The 16,721-nt window shown below is 39.0% G+C and overlaps 1 protein-coding gene across 7 annotated transcripts in view; it reads left to right on the top strand.

The window, feature by feature from the left end:
- The window catches only part of GALK2 (galactokinase 2), a 171,238-nt gene that overhangs the window by 73,496 nt on the left and 81,021 nt on the right, over positions 1-16,721 (top strand). For all 7 annotated transcript variants that reach the window (XM_055279053.2, XM_055279056.2, XM_055279054.2 and 4 more), the window contains exons 4-5: positions 6,537-6,627; positions 9,873-10,019. In XM_055279053.2, the coding sequence (XP_055135028.2) occupies positions 6,537-6,627; positions 9,873-10,019 (238 nt within the window). The remainder of the gene's footprint in view (positions 1-6,536; positions 6,628-9,872; positions 10,020-16,721) is intronic.

Genomic DNA, 16,721 nt, shown 5'->3' with positions numbered 1-16,721 from the left:
TGCAATGGAAGTTGCTGTGAGTGAGGGAGTCTATATTTAGGGCTCATGAAAATACACAGCAGCCTCGCTGCTGGGAGTATTGTAGTTATTGCCAGTGGCTTACATTTTGGCTCTGACAACAGCAGTTAGCACTCGTGGTGTCTGTGGGTAGGGGATATCAGAGAGGTTGCAAGGATGTGGAGACAGGAGCTGTTGGTCCCCATGGCAGGATGCGGTCTAGTAGAGTCTGGGATCTCAGAGTTGCTTAGGACTTGGGGGTGTGTAAAACCCAGCATGAATTTCCTCTTTGGAGCAATGCCATCATATGATCTCCAAGTAGTTCCTCTGTCAGTCACATGGTCCTGAAGGGTTGAGGGGCTCTCCTATGGCTAGGATTGCAGGAGTGCTTGATAGTAATGTGGACCACTTGGGGTATTTCTCTTGCCCTTTACCCACACTGAAGAGCCTCTCCAGGCTCCCAGCTGATTCTGGCTGAGCAGGCTGCCCTGATTTCCTCTCCTTCCTTGCCTTAGGTGTTTCTTGTCACTTCTTGTTGAATTCAGTGTTCTCTCTTACATGATCTATTCTAACTATGATTGTCAACTTGTTATTTTGGTTCTTCTTTGTGGAGGAGGCAAGTACCAGATGCCTATAGGCATTCTTCTGTGCCTCCGACTTCATATTTTTTTTGATGATATTCTTATTATAAATGGTCTACCCCAGATCCAGACACACACAGGTGTCTTATAATGGTCTACCTACCCCAGGTCCAGACACACACACGGTAGACACTGGGCAGATGTTTCTTTGAAGAGCAAGTAAACGAATAAAATATGTAAGTGGAAAGTATTAATGTAATAATGGGTCATGTCTGCTCATTTTCAGGATTCTTTTCTCAGAATTCTACAAACATGGAAGTGGGGGTAGACAAAGCAAATGGATAATGTAATGCAGGGTTGACAGTTGGTGGGAAAATGAGTGTCTGGTTTTGAACCTCAAGAAAAGGCTAGGTAGAGAGGTGAGATAGGGATGCAGGAAAGGGTAAAGATCAATAACTAATCAAAAAGCAGGTTTTTTTTTTGTTTTTTTCTGACAGACTTAAGCTATACTTCTAATTCTGTGGGAGCTGGCACTTTTCAGTTTGTATTAGTCCATTCTTACACGGCTGTAAAGAAATACCTGAGACTGGGTAATTTATAAATAAAAGAGGTATAATTGGCTCATGATTCTCTACAGGATGTACAGGAAGCATGGCTGGGGAGGCCTCAGGCAAATTACAAACATGGTGGAAAGCAAAGGAGAAGCAGGCATGTCTTACATGAGTGGAACAGGAGGAAGAGGGCTGGGGGCAGCTACACACTTTTTACACAACCAAGTCAAGTGAGAACTGTATCATGAGAAGAGTACCAAAGGGGGAAATCCACCTCTGTGATCCAATCACTTTCCACCAGGCCCCACTTCCAAAACTGGGGATTATAATTTGACATGAGATTAGGGCAGGGACGTAAATCTAAACCGTATTATTCTGTCCCTGGCCCCTCCCAAGTCTCATGTACTCACATTCCAAAATTCAGTCATCCCTTCTCAACAGTCCTCAGAGTCTTAACTCATTCCAGCATTAACTTACAAGTCTACAGTCCAAAATCTCATCTGAGACAAGGCAAGTCCCTTCTGCCTATAAGCCTGTAAAATAAAAAATGGATTAGTTATTACTTCCAACATAAGATGAGGGTACAGGCACTGGGTAAATACTTCTTTTCCAAAAGGGAGAAATTAGCCAAAAGAAAGGGGCTACAGGCCCCATGTAAGTTTGAAACCCAGCAAGGGAGTCATTAAATCTTAAAGCTCCAAATAATCTCCTTTGACTCCGTGTCTCACTTCCAGGGCACACTGGGGCAAGGGGTGGGCTCCTAAGGCATTGAGAAGCTCCACCCCGAGGATTTGCAAAGTAAAGCCCCTGAGGCTGCTTTCATGGGCTAGTGTTCATGCACCTGTGGCTTTTACATGTGCATGGTGCAAGCTCCTGGTTGATCTACCATTCTGCAGTCTCGAAGACAATGGCCCTCTTCTCACAGCTCCACTGGGTAGTGCCCCAGTGGGGGCTCTGTGTGGGGGATTCAACCCCAGATTTCCCTTCAGTACTGCCCTAGTAGAGATTCTCCATGAGGGCTCTGCTCCTGCAGCAGGCTTCTGCGTGGACATTTAGGCTTTTCTACACATCCTCTGAAATCTAGGCAGAGGCTCGCCAAGCCTTAACTCTTGCATTCTGAACATTGGCAGGCTTAACACCTCGTAGAAACACCAAGTTTTATGGCTTGCACATTCTGAAGCAGCAGCCTGAGCTGTATCTGGAATTCCTTTTAGCCACCTCTGGAGGCAGAGAGGCCAGGATATGGGGAGCAGTGTCTTGAGGCTGTGCAGGGCAGTGGGACCCTGGTCCCTGTTCATGAAACCATTCTTCCTTCTTAGACCTACATGCCTGTGATGGAAGGAACTGCTGCAAAGGTTTCTGAAATGCCTTGGAGGTCTTTTCCCCTTTGTCTTGGCCATCAGCATTTGACTGTTCTTTACTTATGCAAATTCCTGTACCTGGCTTGAACTCCTCCTCCAAAAAGGCCTTTTCTTTTCTGCCACATGGCCAGGCTTCAAATTTTTCAAACTCGTACACTTTGCTTCCCTTTTAAATGTAAGTTTCAGTTTCAGGTCATTTCTTTGCTCATGCATATGAACATAGGTTGTTAGAAGCAGCAGGCTATATCTTTTTTTTTTTTTTTTTCTGAGGCGGAGTCTCGCTCTGTTGCCCAGGCTGGAGTGCAGTGGCGCAATCTCGGCTCACTGCAAGCCCCGCCTCCTGGGTTCACGCCATTCTCCTGCCTCAGCCTCCGAGTAGCTGGGACTACAGGCACCCACCATCACGCCTGGCTAATTTTTTCTGTTTTTTTAGTAGAGACGAGGTTGCACCTTGGTCTCAATCTCCTGACCTTGTGATCCGCCCGCCTTGGCCTCCCAAAGTGCTGGGATTACAAGCGTGAGCCACCACGCCCGGCCAACAACAGGCTATATCTTGAATGCTTTGCTGCTTAGAAATTTCTCCTGTCAGATACCTAAACCATCACTCTCAAGTTCAAAGTTCCACATATCCCTAGAGCAGGGGCACAAGGCCTCCAGGATCTGTTAATGCATAACAAAAATGACCTCTACACCAGTTCCCAAGAAGTTCCTCATTTTCATCTGAGACCTCCTTAGCTGGGATTTCATTGTCCATATCACTATCAGCATTTTTGAAACAACCATTCAGCAAGTCTCTAGGAAGTTACAAATTTTCCTCATCTTCCTGTCTTTTTCTCAGCCCTCCAAATTGGTCCAACCTCTACCTGTTACCCAGTTCCCAACCCAAATTCACATTTTCAGGTATCTTTATACCAATGCCCCTCTCCTTGTCACCAATTTTCCATATTAGTTCATTCTTGCACTGCTATAAAGAAATACCTGAGACTGAGTAATTTATAAAGAAAAGAGGTTTAATTGGCTCACAATTCTACAGGCTGTACAGGAAGCATGGCTAGGGAGGCCTCAGGATACTTACAAGCGTGGTGGAAGGCAAAGGGGAAGCAGGCATGTCTACATTGCCAGAGCCAGGAGGAAGAGAGAGAGGTGGGAAGTGCCACACACTTTTTAAACAACCAGATCTAGTGAGAGCGCTATCATGAAAACAATACCAAAGGGGGAAATCTACCCCCATGATCCAATCACCTCCCACCAGGTCCCACCTCCAACACTGGGGAATCACAACTTGGCCTGAGATTTGGGCAGGGATGCAAATCCAAATTATATCACAGTTCTTCCTGGAACATTGCTCATGTAGCTTCCTACATATGTGCAACCATCCTCCTCTTTTTCTCCTCATATCTGCCTACCCCCTCTGTTCATATTCCCCTCTCAAAATCTCTTTCTGGTTTTCTTTTCTTAGTGACTTTCAAGATGTCCTCTGGCCGGGCGGGGTGGCTCACGCTTGTAATCCCAGCACTTTGGGAGGCCGAGGCGGGCGGATCACGAGGTCAGGAGATCGAGACCACGGTGAAACCCTGTCTCTACTAAAAATACAAAAAAAAATTAGCCAGGCGCGGTGGCTGGCGCCTGTAGTCCCAGCTACTCGGAGAGGCTGAGGCGGGAGAATGGCGTGAACCCGGGAGGCGGAGCTTGCAGTGAGCCGAGATTGCGCCACTGCACTCCAGCCTGGGTGACAGAGCGAGACTCTGTCTCAAAAAAAAAAAAAAAAAAAAAAAAAGATGTCCTCTTAACTAGGAATAGAACTTGTCAGATATGCTAACATAACTTTATCTGCTTTCAAATTCTATGACCTCTTGTTGACTGTGAGCAACATATTTTCAACTTCTGTGAGTGACAGTAGAGTAAAATTCTGATGAGCTGAAGTCAGACTATGCATTTTTGGAAAGCAACTAAACCTCTCTGAGCCTCCGGGAAGACGTCCTCTCTCTATCAAATGTGGACTTTTAGAAATAATACTCTCTTAGCCACATATGCCACCCAGTATTATTATCACATGCCATTACTGTTTGGTAGTTATTTATGTTCATGTTATCTTGGCTAGATTGTGAACTTTTAAAAGGCAAGCCTTCTGCCTTTTACCTTTATATTCCCATGCATGCTTTGTATGCTTAAGTGGTTAGCCACGTAATATATTTTGAAAGAGATAACGTATCCATGTTATTGAGTTAAAATAATCCATGGAAGGTATCTATTACAATGACTGGCATATAGTAGATATTTAGTCAGTTATATTAGAGCACTCAGTTGACATGGGGAATTTTGCCTCATTTCCTCCTCTTTAATTGATTCTCCCATTTCACATACATTGTCCTTTGGCTGATTTTAGGAGCCTATTTATTTATCTACCTATTTTTCATTTTGAAGTATTTTTTTTGACTTACAAAGAGGACACAAGAATAGCATAAGGAAATCTCACATTCCATGGATGTATGCTTAGTATATTGTATCAAGGAGGCACAAAACATCCCTTTACTGGTGGTGGTAATTTTGATCATTTGATTAAGGTGCCATCTGCCAGATCTTTCTACCATAAAGATACTGTATTAGTCCGTTTTCATGCTGTTAATAAAGAAAAACCCTAGACTGGGTAATTATAAAGGAAAGAGGTTTAATTGACTCACAGTTCCATATGGCGGGGGAAGCCTCACAATCATGGCAGAAAGCAAATGAGGAGCAAAGTCACATCTTACATGGCAGCAGGCAAAGAGAGCGTGTGCAGGGGAACTCCCCTTTGTAAAACCAGCAGATCCCATGAGACTTATTCACTATCATGACAAAAGCACAAGAAAGATCCACCCCCATGATTCAGTTACCTACCATCGGGTCCCTCCCATAACGTGTGAGAATTATGGGAGCTACAATTCAAGATGAGATTTGAGTGGGGACACAGTCAAACCATATCAGATACTTTTTTTTTTTTTGAGATGGAATCTCACTCTGTTGCCCAGGCTGGGGTGCAGTGGCATGTTCTCAGCTCACTGCAACCTCCACCTCCCGGGTTCAAGCGATTCTTCTGCCTCAGCCTCCCAAATAGCTGGGACTACAGGTGCCCACCACCACACCCAGCTAATTTTTGTATTTTTAGTAGAGATGGGGTTTCACCATATTGGCCAGGCTTGTCTCGAACTCTTGACCTTGTGATCTGCCTGCCTTGGCCTCCCAAAGTGCTGAGATTAGAGGTGTGAGCTGCTGCGCCCAGCCCAGATACTATGTTTTTCCATTGTAGTTCATAAGTGTCTGGTGGGGAAATACTGTAAGTATCTTGCTTCTCATCACATTTTTACTAAGTTTAGCCCAGTTTAGCCAGTTTATTGAGTTTAACAATCCATTGATGATTGTTTCCTGAAACAAATTATCATAAAGTTTACCATGTAGTGACTTTTCTATTCACATCATTCCTTCTATATCTATCAGTTAGCATTTTACCATAATAAAGAGTTTTTCCTTCCTCTTCATTTAGCTTTGTATTCCTTTGTTAACTTACATTAGTATAGACTCATGGAATCTTATTTTGTTAAGTTGATTATGCATCCGAATCATTATTTTGTTTGTTCTTTTTTTTTTCTTAAATTTTGCAGATGGTAAAATTGGATGGGTGGCAGAGATGGCTTTGAGTACTTCTGTTTCAGTTTGGGAGTGTGCCAAACAGCAGGCCCAGAGGATAACATTCATGTGGTTTACACCAGTTTAACAAGGACCAACATGAAAGAGAAAATAGTTGTAGATTACTCTAAAATATATTGTTTCCTGTCTGTTTCAGGAAATAAAAAGGGTCAGTTGGAGGTAGTTTAGTCGTTAAGGCCACTACAACTTCCTCTCTTAACTCTTAGCAGCTGGAGATGTTTTGCTGTAGACACACAGTTTGAACATAAAAGGGAAAGGAGAGTCAGTATCACTGTGTTGGCACAAGATGGCAGCAGTCAGCCATTGATTTTGCAGCTCAAGGCCTACAGATTTTAAATTAATGGTGTCTTTTGTCTTCGCAGGGACTTCAGTACTAGTGCTAATAACATCCAGATTGATAAAACCAAGCCTTTGTGGCACAACTATTTCTTATGTGGAGTTAAAGGAATTCAGGTAAATTGGTTTATAAGGCACTTACTACCAGTTGAGATTATCATGTGTATTCTGTCAGATTTATTGTATTTACTACATCTTTTTCATCTCCTTACAGTACTAACCGATGCTTCTGTTCTGTTTTGCTAGTTTGTGTTTCAGAGAGTGGGGAAGATATGACTGTTTTGGGGTAGTGTTCACAGGGGGCAGTAGTGGTTTTTATATAGCTGGCTGTTCATAAATAGGTGCATCTGACAAACATCTGTCTGGTTTTAAAATCTTTGTTTAAACATACTTTTGAGGATATGTTTTAATACTATTATTTACATTTATACTTGGGATGTATAAGGGGTATACTGTAATAGGATTTAGAGTCAGCCCACGTTTGAATCTGGGCTCTTCTCAGCTGTGGTAATTTAACCTCTTAAGTCTCAGATTTATCCGTAAAATGATGTCATTGCTATCCTGACAAAGAGTTGTTAAAAGAATTACATAAGGCTTGATGGTAGCCATTTAATAAATGGTAGCTAGTATTGTTACTGCTACTTCAGAAGGGATTAAAAAAGACATAATGAAATGTATTAGTATAAGTATTTTCCAAGAAACATTGAATAATTACTTTGAAAATCTCTAATGTTACACACAAGAACAAGAAAATAAAATGTTTTCACTCTCATAATTGAAAAAGTATCAAGGACCAAAAGAAAATTGATATTTGCTGTTTTTAGAGCCACTTTTATATTGCAATAATTATTTTAGATGTAGTGACTTGTATAGAATCATAGTAGGACAATAAGAAGTAAATTTTGCCTTTGTGAGCTAAAAGTAAACAAACAAATTGACCCGTGTTTTAGAGAGCTTGTGCTCCTTACTGCCTGGCAGTCCTATCTGAAACTTTGTAATGAGCAGCTAGGACTTAGTGGCACATCCATTACAGAAATACATCAAATTTATTTCTAATGTGTAGTCCTATACTGTAACAGGGGTGGTTTTTGTTCTTAAAGTTAATGAATTCATTTCTTTGTTTCTTTTGTGTTTTCCTTTCTCTCAGACACATGGTAATAACTTACGGGAAAAGTTATTGGCAGGTTTTAAATCTTCAAATCATCTGGCTTATCATATGCATTAGTGGGAATTACAGTATTTCGAAGCATTTGCCTGGCAAATGCAATTTTAATCTTCCTTGTAACAACGTGCCTTTTTGCAGCATATGGGTAAAGTGGCCTAAATAATGCATGTTGCTTTGTGTTATTTTTGAGCATTTCAGGTTTTAAAGCCTTCATGTTTGGTTTGACAATTTATGTGCAAAAGCAAACTTATACAATGAACTTTTGGCAGAAAGGTAATTTAAATGCTAGCCTGTTCAGAAACTTTCAAATTCAAATACTAGAAAGTTTCAGAGGATAATTTGCTTATATTAAATGGAACATGTTATGCTTTTGGGATAGAGCTATTACAGAATATGGCATATACCCATTTGCATTTTGAATTTGTTATACATTTTCATTTAAACATTGCATGGTAAGTTCTTTTTTTTTTTTTTTTTGAGATGGAGTCTTGCTCTGTCGCCGAGGCTGGAGTGTAGTGGCATGATCTTGGCTCACTGCAACCTCTGTCCACCGGGTTCAAGCGATTCTCCTGCCTCACCCTCCCGAGTAGCTGGGATTACAGGCGCCTGCCACCGTGCCCGGCTAATTTTTGTATTTTTAGTAGAGATGGGGTTTCACTATTTTGGCCAGGCTGGTCTTGAACTCCTGACTTCGTGACCCACCCGCCTCGGCCTCCCAAAGTGCTGGGATTGCAGGCGTGAGCCACTGCGCCTGGCTGATAAGTTCTGAAGTATGATTCCCACTCAAGACACCTGTGTTTGATCAGTTTATATTAAATATATTGTATTCTTCAAGTTTTTTTTTTTTTAAAACAAGCTGTCTAATATTCTGTATGAAAGGGCATTGGCAACAGTAGAGTTTCAGTTTATAGTTTGTTTGTATTTCTGGAAGGAAATTTTTAGATGACTTGAAATCAGGAAGAGAAGTACACCTAGCTAAATTTCTTCTTATTGTGGTGCGAGAGTTTTGCTAGCTAGGACAGACAGACAAAAATTAAGGAAAAAAGTCTTTTATTTGCAGAATTTTGTTATTTTAGTTATTCTAGCTAGCTTATTGAAATTCTCCCTTGTATAATATGTATGATGAAATGCATAATTAGGTAATAGTATTTCATACATTAATCTTCAGTCATTTGAGTAATTTGCAAAGACTGTGGTACTTTTTCTTGAGAAGGAGGTAGACTTGAATTTATTTGTAAACTTAAACCACAAAGGTTAAGATATGATATCATCCAAAGTGTCCTAGTGTTAGAAAGTCATGTAAGTATACTAGAGCTTTCCATATTTAAATCAGAATCTGATTATTTCTTTGGGCTTTCCTATTTGTAGAAATAGAGTTTCCTCGACTTGTTTAGGGTCTGTATTCTCATTTGTGGCTGAATTATAATTTGACTATCTTTAAAGCTACCATATGGCTAAACTGTATCTATAAACTGTAGTAAGAATCTGGATTTTCTCACATAGCTGGCGTATTAAATCACAATGACGGTTTGCTGGCTCAGGTTTCTAACTGCAGTGGAGAAGTTTTCAAACAGGAATCAGAGACCTGGGCCCTACTCTCGTCTCCCTGTGTGTCATCTTGGGAAAGTTTCTTCATCTCTTGGTGCCTAGGTTTTTTCATAAGTAAAACAGAACTGAGAAAGTTTGGAACTCTTTTTTTTCAGAGAACCTTCTGAAGTAAGGCACTCCTTAGAAACAAGTCACTGCTTAGGGGCTGGACTTTTATAATAACAGAATGCTGGAGTTGTGCTGCATGGAGATTTAGATTACCTCATAGATAATTGTATATTTCTTGTCTTGCTACTTGACAAATTGAATTATAATTGTTTTATATTTTTTCCATATTTGTTCAAATCAGTTAATACTCAAAAAAAAGAACATTCAAGGCAATTTTATATTTTTTCCATATTCAAATCAATTAATATTCAAGAAAAAGAACATTCAAGGCAAGAAAATTAAAGGCATTTAAGGGAATTACCCTGTGGCCAAGAGTCATTAAATACAATGTCACATATAGTCTCAACTAAATTGAATTGCGTAAGTAGTTTCTATAACTAAGTCTATTGATAGACTTTTGTTCTCTGGGGAATGAAAGAAGATTTCACTACTCCTTGAATTCAATACTGAATTACTGTTGCTTTTTTCCTTATATTCTTAGGAACACTTTGGTCTTAGTAACCTGACTGGAATGAATTGCCTGGTAGATGGAAATATCCCACCAAGTTCTGGCCTCTCCAGCTCCAGTGCTTTGGTCTGTTGTGCTGGCTTGGTGACGCTCACAGTGCTGGGAAGGAATCTATCCAAGGTAACTACCTTTGATAGGAAACCTCTTAGAACCCTCTCCTTCTGATATCATTAGCATCCAAATCTCAAGTCAGAATGCCTTCCTTGATTGAAAAACTGTCTTCTCTAAAAGGACTGCACATGTGGGCAAGCATTGTAACTTAACAAGTGATAAATCACTATAAAGTAGCTTATACCTTCCAAACAGTGAGTGAATAGATCTGTGAATAACTGTATAAAAATACATTGTATTAAATATGGGATTTGAATGTATGGATATCATTTTAGATCATCTCATTAACAAGTTAAATTTAGGGCAAGAAATTCTTCCTCTCATGGTTGAGCCTGCTTGTTTTCACCCAAAACCTTAAATTAAAAATTTGACAAGTAGTGGGTTACAAGGGTAAAGACTAGGTAATAAAGGAACTGAATATGCCAGCAGATTAGTCACAGAAATAAACTTTAAAATATTGCATTACAAGAGGAAATGCTTATTTAAAGGAAATATAAATTGTACAAGAGGTCAGCAAGCCTCAAGTTTATAAGTTCACATAAATCTCTGACTCTGCAGTTTAGAGCAGGTGTGCTCAGCTTTAATTACTGCTTTAGCATTCTGGTTCAAATAAAATGTTATCATAGGTTCTTTTTACCCCATGTACATATACTACCAGGTTTACAGATGGTTTGGGCAGATCAAGAGAAAGGCAGCCACATGCTTAGTCTCTTTTAAGCATGTTTAAACCTTCAGTTTGAAAATTTTATATATAGGAGGAAAGGCAGAAATGAAGGAGAAAGCAAAGGTTCAGACAGAATCCTTTTTTTTAGCTGTCCTGTGTAAGTGTACATTAATTAGCCCTTAGTGAGCAATGGCTGGTTGGGAGGGAAAGGGGGCTTACATATTATTATTATTTTTTGAGAAGAGAAGAAGCAAGGGACAGGAACTCCATATGTAAAATGTGTTTCCCCTGGTACAACTTTTAATCTGATTTGTTTATTTATTCATTTGTTTGTTCATCATTCAACCATTATTTATTTAATGGCTATTTTGTGCCATATAATGTTTAAGGCATTGGAGATATAATAGGTATAGTCTCAACTTTCACTATGCTTATAGTCTAAAAGGGAAAAGAGACAAGTAAATAGGCAACTGCAATAGAATATAGTAAGTGGATAAGTAGTTTTCTATGGGAGCAGATATAACCCAGATTTAGAGAGCATAGGACATCTAAATGGAGAGACCAAAGATTAAAGGAGTTGTAGATATTGATGGCATGATAACACTGATGACATCAGATAAGCATGTATTGGGTGGAGAGAACATCATGTGGAAATGTCCAGAGTAAAAGCAATCATGTCTTGTTGGAGTAACAAAAAAAATGTCTCAATATGGCTGAAGCATACAGCAATTTGGATAACAGAGCAGGAGATCAGTTGCTGGGCCTTGTAAACTTTGTTAAGGAATTTAGGCATCATCTTCATAGCAGTGGGAAACCATTGCAGGGTTTTAGGAAGAGGGTAAGGTGATCATATCTGTATTTTAGAAGGATCTCCCTGGCTATATTACAAAGTCTGCATTTCAGGGTTTTAGCAGTAGGGAGATGATTTGGTTTAGAGAAGTGGCAATGAGAATGGTTAGAATTAGATAGATTCAAGATCTCGAAATCAGTAGGACTTAGTCATTGATTGGGCATGGGAATGGGGAACAGCAAAGACTCAAAGATTATATCGGTGTCTGGGTGGTATGATTCATTGGAATAAGAGATATGGGGGAAAAATAGGTTTGAGTGGAAGCTGAAATGTTGAGTGTGAGGAATCTGTGGGCATACTGATGGAGTTATTTAGTATTTAGTTATGAAAAAAATATGAAGGTCAGGGGGAGATCTGGACTTGAGATGGTGCATTTGAGAATCATTAGTTTATCATTGTTTTTGAAGTCACAGGAGTGGATCAAGATACCTGGTGGCGGAATATAGGTGGAAAGATAAGGAAAACTAGGACAGAGCCCCAAGAAGCATGAACATTTGAGGAATGGGCAGAGGAAGGGATGTCCACTGAAGGGATTGAGGAGTAGTCCAGTAAGTATGAGAAAAACCAGAAAGGTGAGGCAACAGCAAAGACAAGGAAGATAATGTTTCATGAAAGGAGTGATAGTGTTGTCATATGCTTCTGAGAGGTTACCACAAGTTCTGAGAAGTATCCGTTGAATATCACAACAAAGAAGTTGTACAAAACTTTGGCAAGAGCAGTTTTAGATGGAAATGGGTTGAAGGGTCTATAAGGGGTAAGAAAGTGATAAAGTTCAGTGGATACAAAAAGTCTGGCGATGCATGGAAAAAGATAATTTGGTATTTGGAGGAGGGTATGAAGTCAAGGAATTCATTTCACTTTTAATGGGAAACTTAGTTTTTCTATTTTTCTGGTGTTTTGATAATATACATATCTAAGAAATAGGAAGGAAAGAAGATAAAGAGAAACACTTGAACCCTTGGAATGAATTCTGATTGTCTGTTTTCAAAGTCGGAAATAGCAAATACATTTTTTATCAGAACTATCTTACTGCAGTGCCTAAGCAAAAATGGAACAATAATGGATATCCTGGCTTTCTCAGCTAGTCTAAGTTGTACTAACAATATTTATATTTTGGAGAGTTTTTTTTTTTCTGGAGTGAGACAGAATCTTGAATGAAAGGAAGTCTGTAATTTGTTCAGAGTCTTTAATTTAAATGCCGTGTGATTTTACTCTTGTAAAAATCATAGAATATAAGAATTCAAGGGACTTTATAGATGAGCTAGTTCAAAATGCTCCTTTTACTGATGTATTAGTGTTACCATAGGAAACAATGACATGTTAGGTATAACGGAAGAGAGTTTAATAAAGAGACTTTTACAGAGGTGTGGGTAAGGTCAAGGGAACTAACTAGGAAGGGTTCTCTTGTGAAGCTGGAAGCCATTATACTTTAGGAGCTGTGGATGTAGAGTAATGTTGCCAGAAATGCAGCAAGGCAGAGAAAGAATGACACAGGTGAAAATGGCAATGAGTGGGAATAGTTGAGGGGAATTGTCCATAGAGGTCAGCCTTTTGGGATAGGGGAAGTGTGAGAATAGAGGGACAGAGGGACAACCGAAAATAACCAGCCTATTTGATAAGGACACTAAGTCCCACTACAGATTGGTGACTAAAGCCTTTCGTATTATTTTATATCCAGTAAACCCCATTCAGCTGCAGACAACAATTACTGCAGATAGGATATGATAAGTAGATGTGGAACTTGTTAATTCATTAATACACTAAATGTTGCATATCTGAAACCGGAAAACAATATGGCTAATCACCCAGAGAATCTGGAAGCCAGAAATTATGAATCAGAATGTTACTGGTACAAGAGAGTATGATGTGGTAAAAGATCTGTGAAAAAGGAAAATCTAGAGACTTCTGATTTCAACATGTCAGAATAAGACTTACATACTCGTTTTCTGTGTCCCTAAATTAATCTTCTTTTCTTAAAAATCATTTCCAAACAACAGGGAAAATAAGAAAAGGAAGCACAAGCTTTATCTTTGGTAAGCCAAGGAGACATAAATAACCATAAACCACAATATACAAAGATGGAAAGTGGATAGAGGAATGTTACATGACTTAGGAGAATGGAGAAAGGTCAGAGCCAAGTGCCTGCGAGGGAGTTGTAGATGGAAAGGCAGCTGACTCATCCCACAGCTCTCTGGCAAGGCTTAGGAAGAAAGCAGGGTAATATGGTGGGTGGGGATTTATCTGAAAGCCTTTGTGAGGACTATTTAGACCCTAAAAGACCTCTCTTCACCTGGACCATTTCCCCTTACCTTTGCAGAAGTCTCTGGAGAAACAACCAGAGATCATTTGTACTTGGGGACACTGAGCACTGAGAAAGGCAGGACGAGAAAGACTTGAAAACTGGGAGATTAGAGGACATTCTGCATCTGAAAAGTGAAATTCTTAGCTCCCTTTTAGTCATTACTGGCACACTGGCAACCTCACCACCCTACACTCCAGCAGGAATGTTGAAGGGTCCTTCTCAAAGGAAACTTAACCATCCCAGAGATGGTTCATACAGATACTGACATTTGGTCACCCCCTTCTCCAGCTCCTCTATGACCTTGTTAGAAGCCCATTTACAAAGCTTCTAATAAGCTTTTTAGTGACTCACTCTTAAATGTGATAGGGCATCAAATTATAGTAAGATTTGGGAAGAAAACCTCCAAAATGAACCAAAGAAAAAAACAGAGAAAACAGGAACCTAGAGGAAACAGAGACCATGCTGATAGCAGAAGAATCAAAGACATGATGTCCTCAGAGAGATAAAAGAAAATGTTAAGTCATTGAAAAATAATAGTGTGACTTTTTAAAAAAAGGAACCAACGATAAGATAGAGCTTTTGCATATTAAAATATGACAACAAGACAAAATTTAGCAAAAAGATTGGAAACAGCTGGGCATGGTGGCTCATGCCTGCAATCTCAGCACTTTGGGAGGCTAAGGCAGGAGGATTGCTTGAGCCCAGGAGTTCAAGACCAGCCTGGGCAACACAGTGAGACCTTGTCTCAAAAAAAGAGAACAGACTGGAAGAACTCTCTGATATAGTAGGGAATAAAAGAGCTGGACAATAAGAGAGAAAAACAGGAAAATTTATGGATCAATTCCAGAAATCCATCCATCTAGTAAGGAAAAACAGAAAAAACAGTTATTAGAAATTATTACTATTATTAAAAATAGAGTTGGGGCCTCTCTATTTTGCCCAGGCTTGTCTCAAACTCCTGACCTCAAGTGATCCTCCCTCATGGGCCTCTCAAAGCTCTGGGATTATAGGTGTGAGCCACTGTGTCTGTCCAGAAGATTTTTTTTTTTAAAATAATATTTCTCCAAAGTGAAAATGTGAATTCTGATTGAAAGGGCTCACTGGGTGTTTGGTATAATAAATGTAAAAGGCCAAACCAAAGAATATCATCTGGAAATTTTGAAACTTGAGTGTTTATAGAAAAGACACTAAAAGCTAGTTGACAGAGCAAGAGAAAAGAAGGGAAAGAAATCATAATCAAAGGATCAGGAATGTAAACTAATTTCTCAAAAACAGTATTGGAAGATAAAGGCAGTTGATAAATGTCTCTAAAATATTAATAAATTTTAGTTTAGGCTATCTGTTTAAATGAATTAATCAAATGTGAGGGTATACTAAAACATTTTCAACATGTAAAGTGTGAAAGTCTAGAGGATGTAATCCACCAAAACTAGGGAGTAAACCAAGAAAGATCGCATGGGAACTAGGAAATGAGAAATCCAATACATGAGAGAGGGCTTAGGTATTTATAGAACATTGGTATTTATAGAACATAAGGGGAATTCCAACATAACACCCATAATATCCAGCAGCTTAGAAAGCAGTGCAGATTAAAATGAGGAGAGGGAAAAATGGAACTTATAAATCTTGTCAGTAAAAAAAAAAAAAAAAAGCCAAAAAACCTGCCAAATCTGATATGTTCAACCACGTGGAAAATGGATTCAGAGTAATTTCACAGAGCTGTTGTAGGATATGACAAAGCTCAGCTAGATATACAAATCTAAGCAAATGAAGAAATGGGGCAATTATTAAATATAGGAAAAACAAAAAAGTTTGTAACAGAAATGAAATCAATCATTTTTTTGCTCATAAGTGAACAATAATCTCAATAATTAACACACCAAATATGAATTTAAACAAAATTTTGGGCATAACTTTATTGAGAAAGGTGGAGGAGGGTAAAGGAAAGGTGGATGTAAGAGAGCTAAAATCCTCACTTACCATAATAGGAAAGCAATAAATAATGTTTAAAATGAAACAACAGGCAATAACATTTACCAATGTTATTTGGAATTGGAAGCAAAAGCAAAGAGCCAAAAGTATTTGCTGCTGTACACATTGCATTGGGGATAGGGATGACAGAGTGAGCTAGGGGCTGCCTTTGTTGTTGTTATAAGCCTTTTACCTCTATTTAATCTTTTAGATTATATGCAAATATCACTTTGGCGAAAGTAAAATAAAAGATAGAGAGAAGAAGTGAATAGAATGAAAAATAAGAATGGAAATAGAATTAAAAGTAAGATGACCTGTATGACCACACCTGGGGGAACCTGGAGGATGAAGAGATGAGAAGGGATTCAATGAGTCAAGGCTAGAGATTGAGAACAGATGAGCTGTTGGAATGTGACCAAATCAATGGCCTAGGGTGAGGCCTATTGATGGGTTTTGGGTGGAAGAATCCAAGAAAATACAGGCATCTTCCATTTAGTGGCAGTAGTCCATTCCAACAAATCAGATGTTCTGCACAAAATGATTCAGCAAGGGCCTATTTTTTTAAAATAGGAAAAAGTATAATGCATTATTCCTCAACTCAAAACCTCTAAGTAATTTCCTATAATGTTATAAAAATACAGTAAAACTTTCTTTATATAAGTCACACAGAAGTAGCATGAAAAATGCTTAAACCAATTTTCTTGAACATTCAACAGTTAATATGTTTGTTAACAAGCAGTTACTTTATATAGTAATACCGGTATGTCTTCTGTATGGACACCTGGTGTTTCAGTACTCTGCATACTATTTTGTTAACAATGTTGTGTTTAGGTTTTAGGGTGTAAATATGTATGTTTTCCTACATAAACACCTTTCAGAAAGTGTTGTTTTGAGAGATATGAACATTCTATGAAGTTTGGGTGT

Source organism: Symphalangus syndactylus, chromosome 5, assembly GCF_028878055.3.
Source record: "Symphalangus syndactylus isolate Jambi chromosome 5, NHGRI_mSymSyn1-v2.1_pri, whole genome shotgun sequence".
Lineage (NCBI taxonomy): Eukaryota > Metazoa > Chordata > Mammalia > Primates > Hylobatidae > Symphalangus > Symphalangus syndactylus.
The sequence above is the reverse complement of the archived record's forward strand: the minus strand, read 5'-3'. Positions and strand labels throughout refer to the sequence as shown.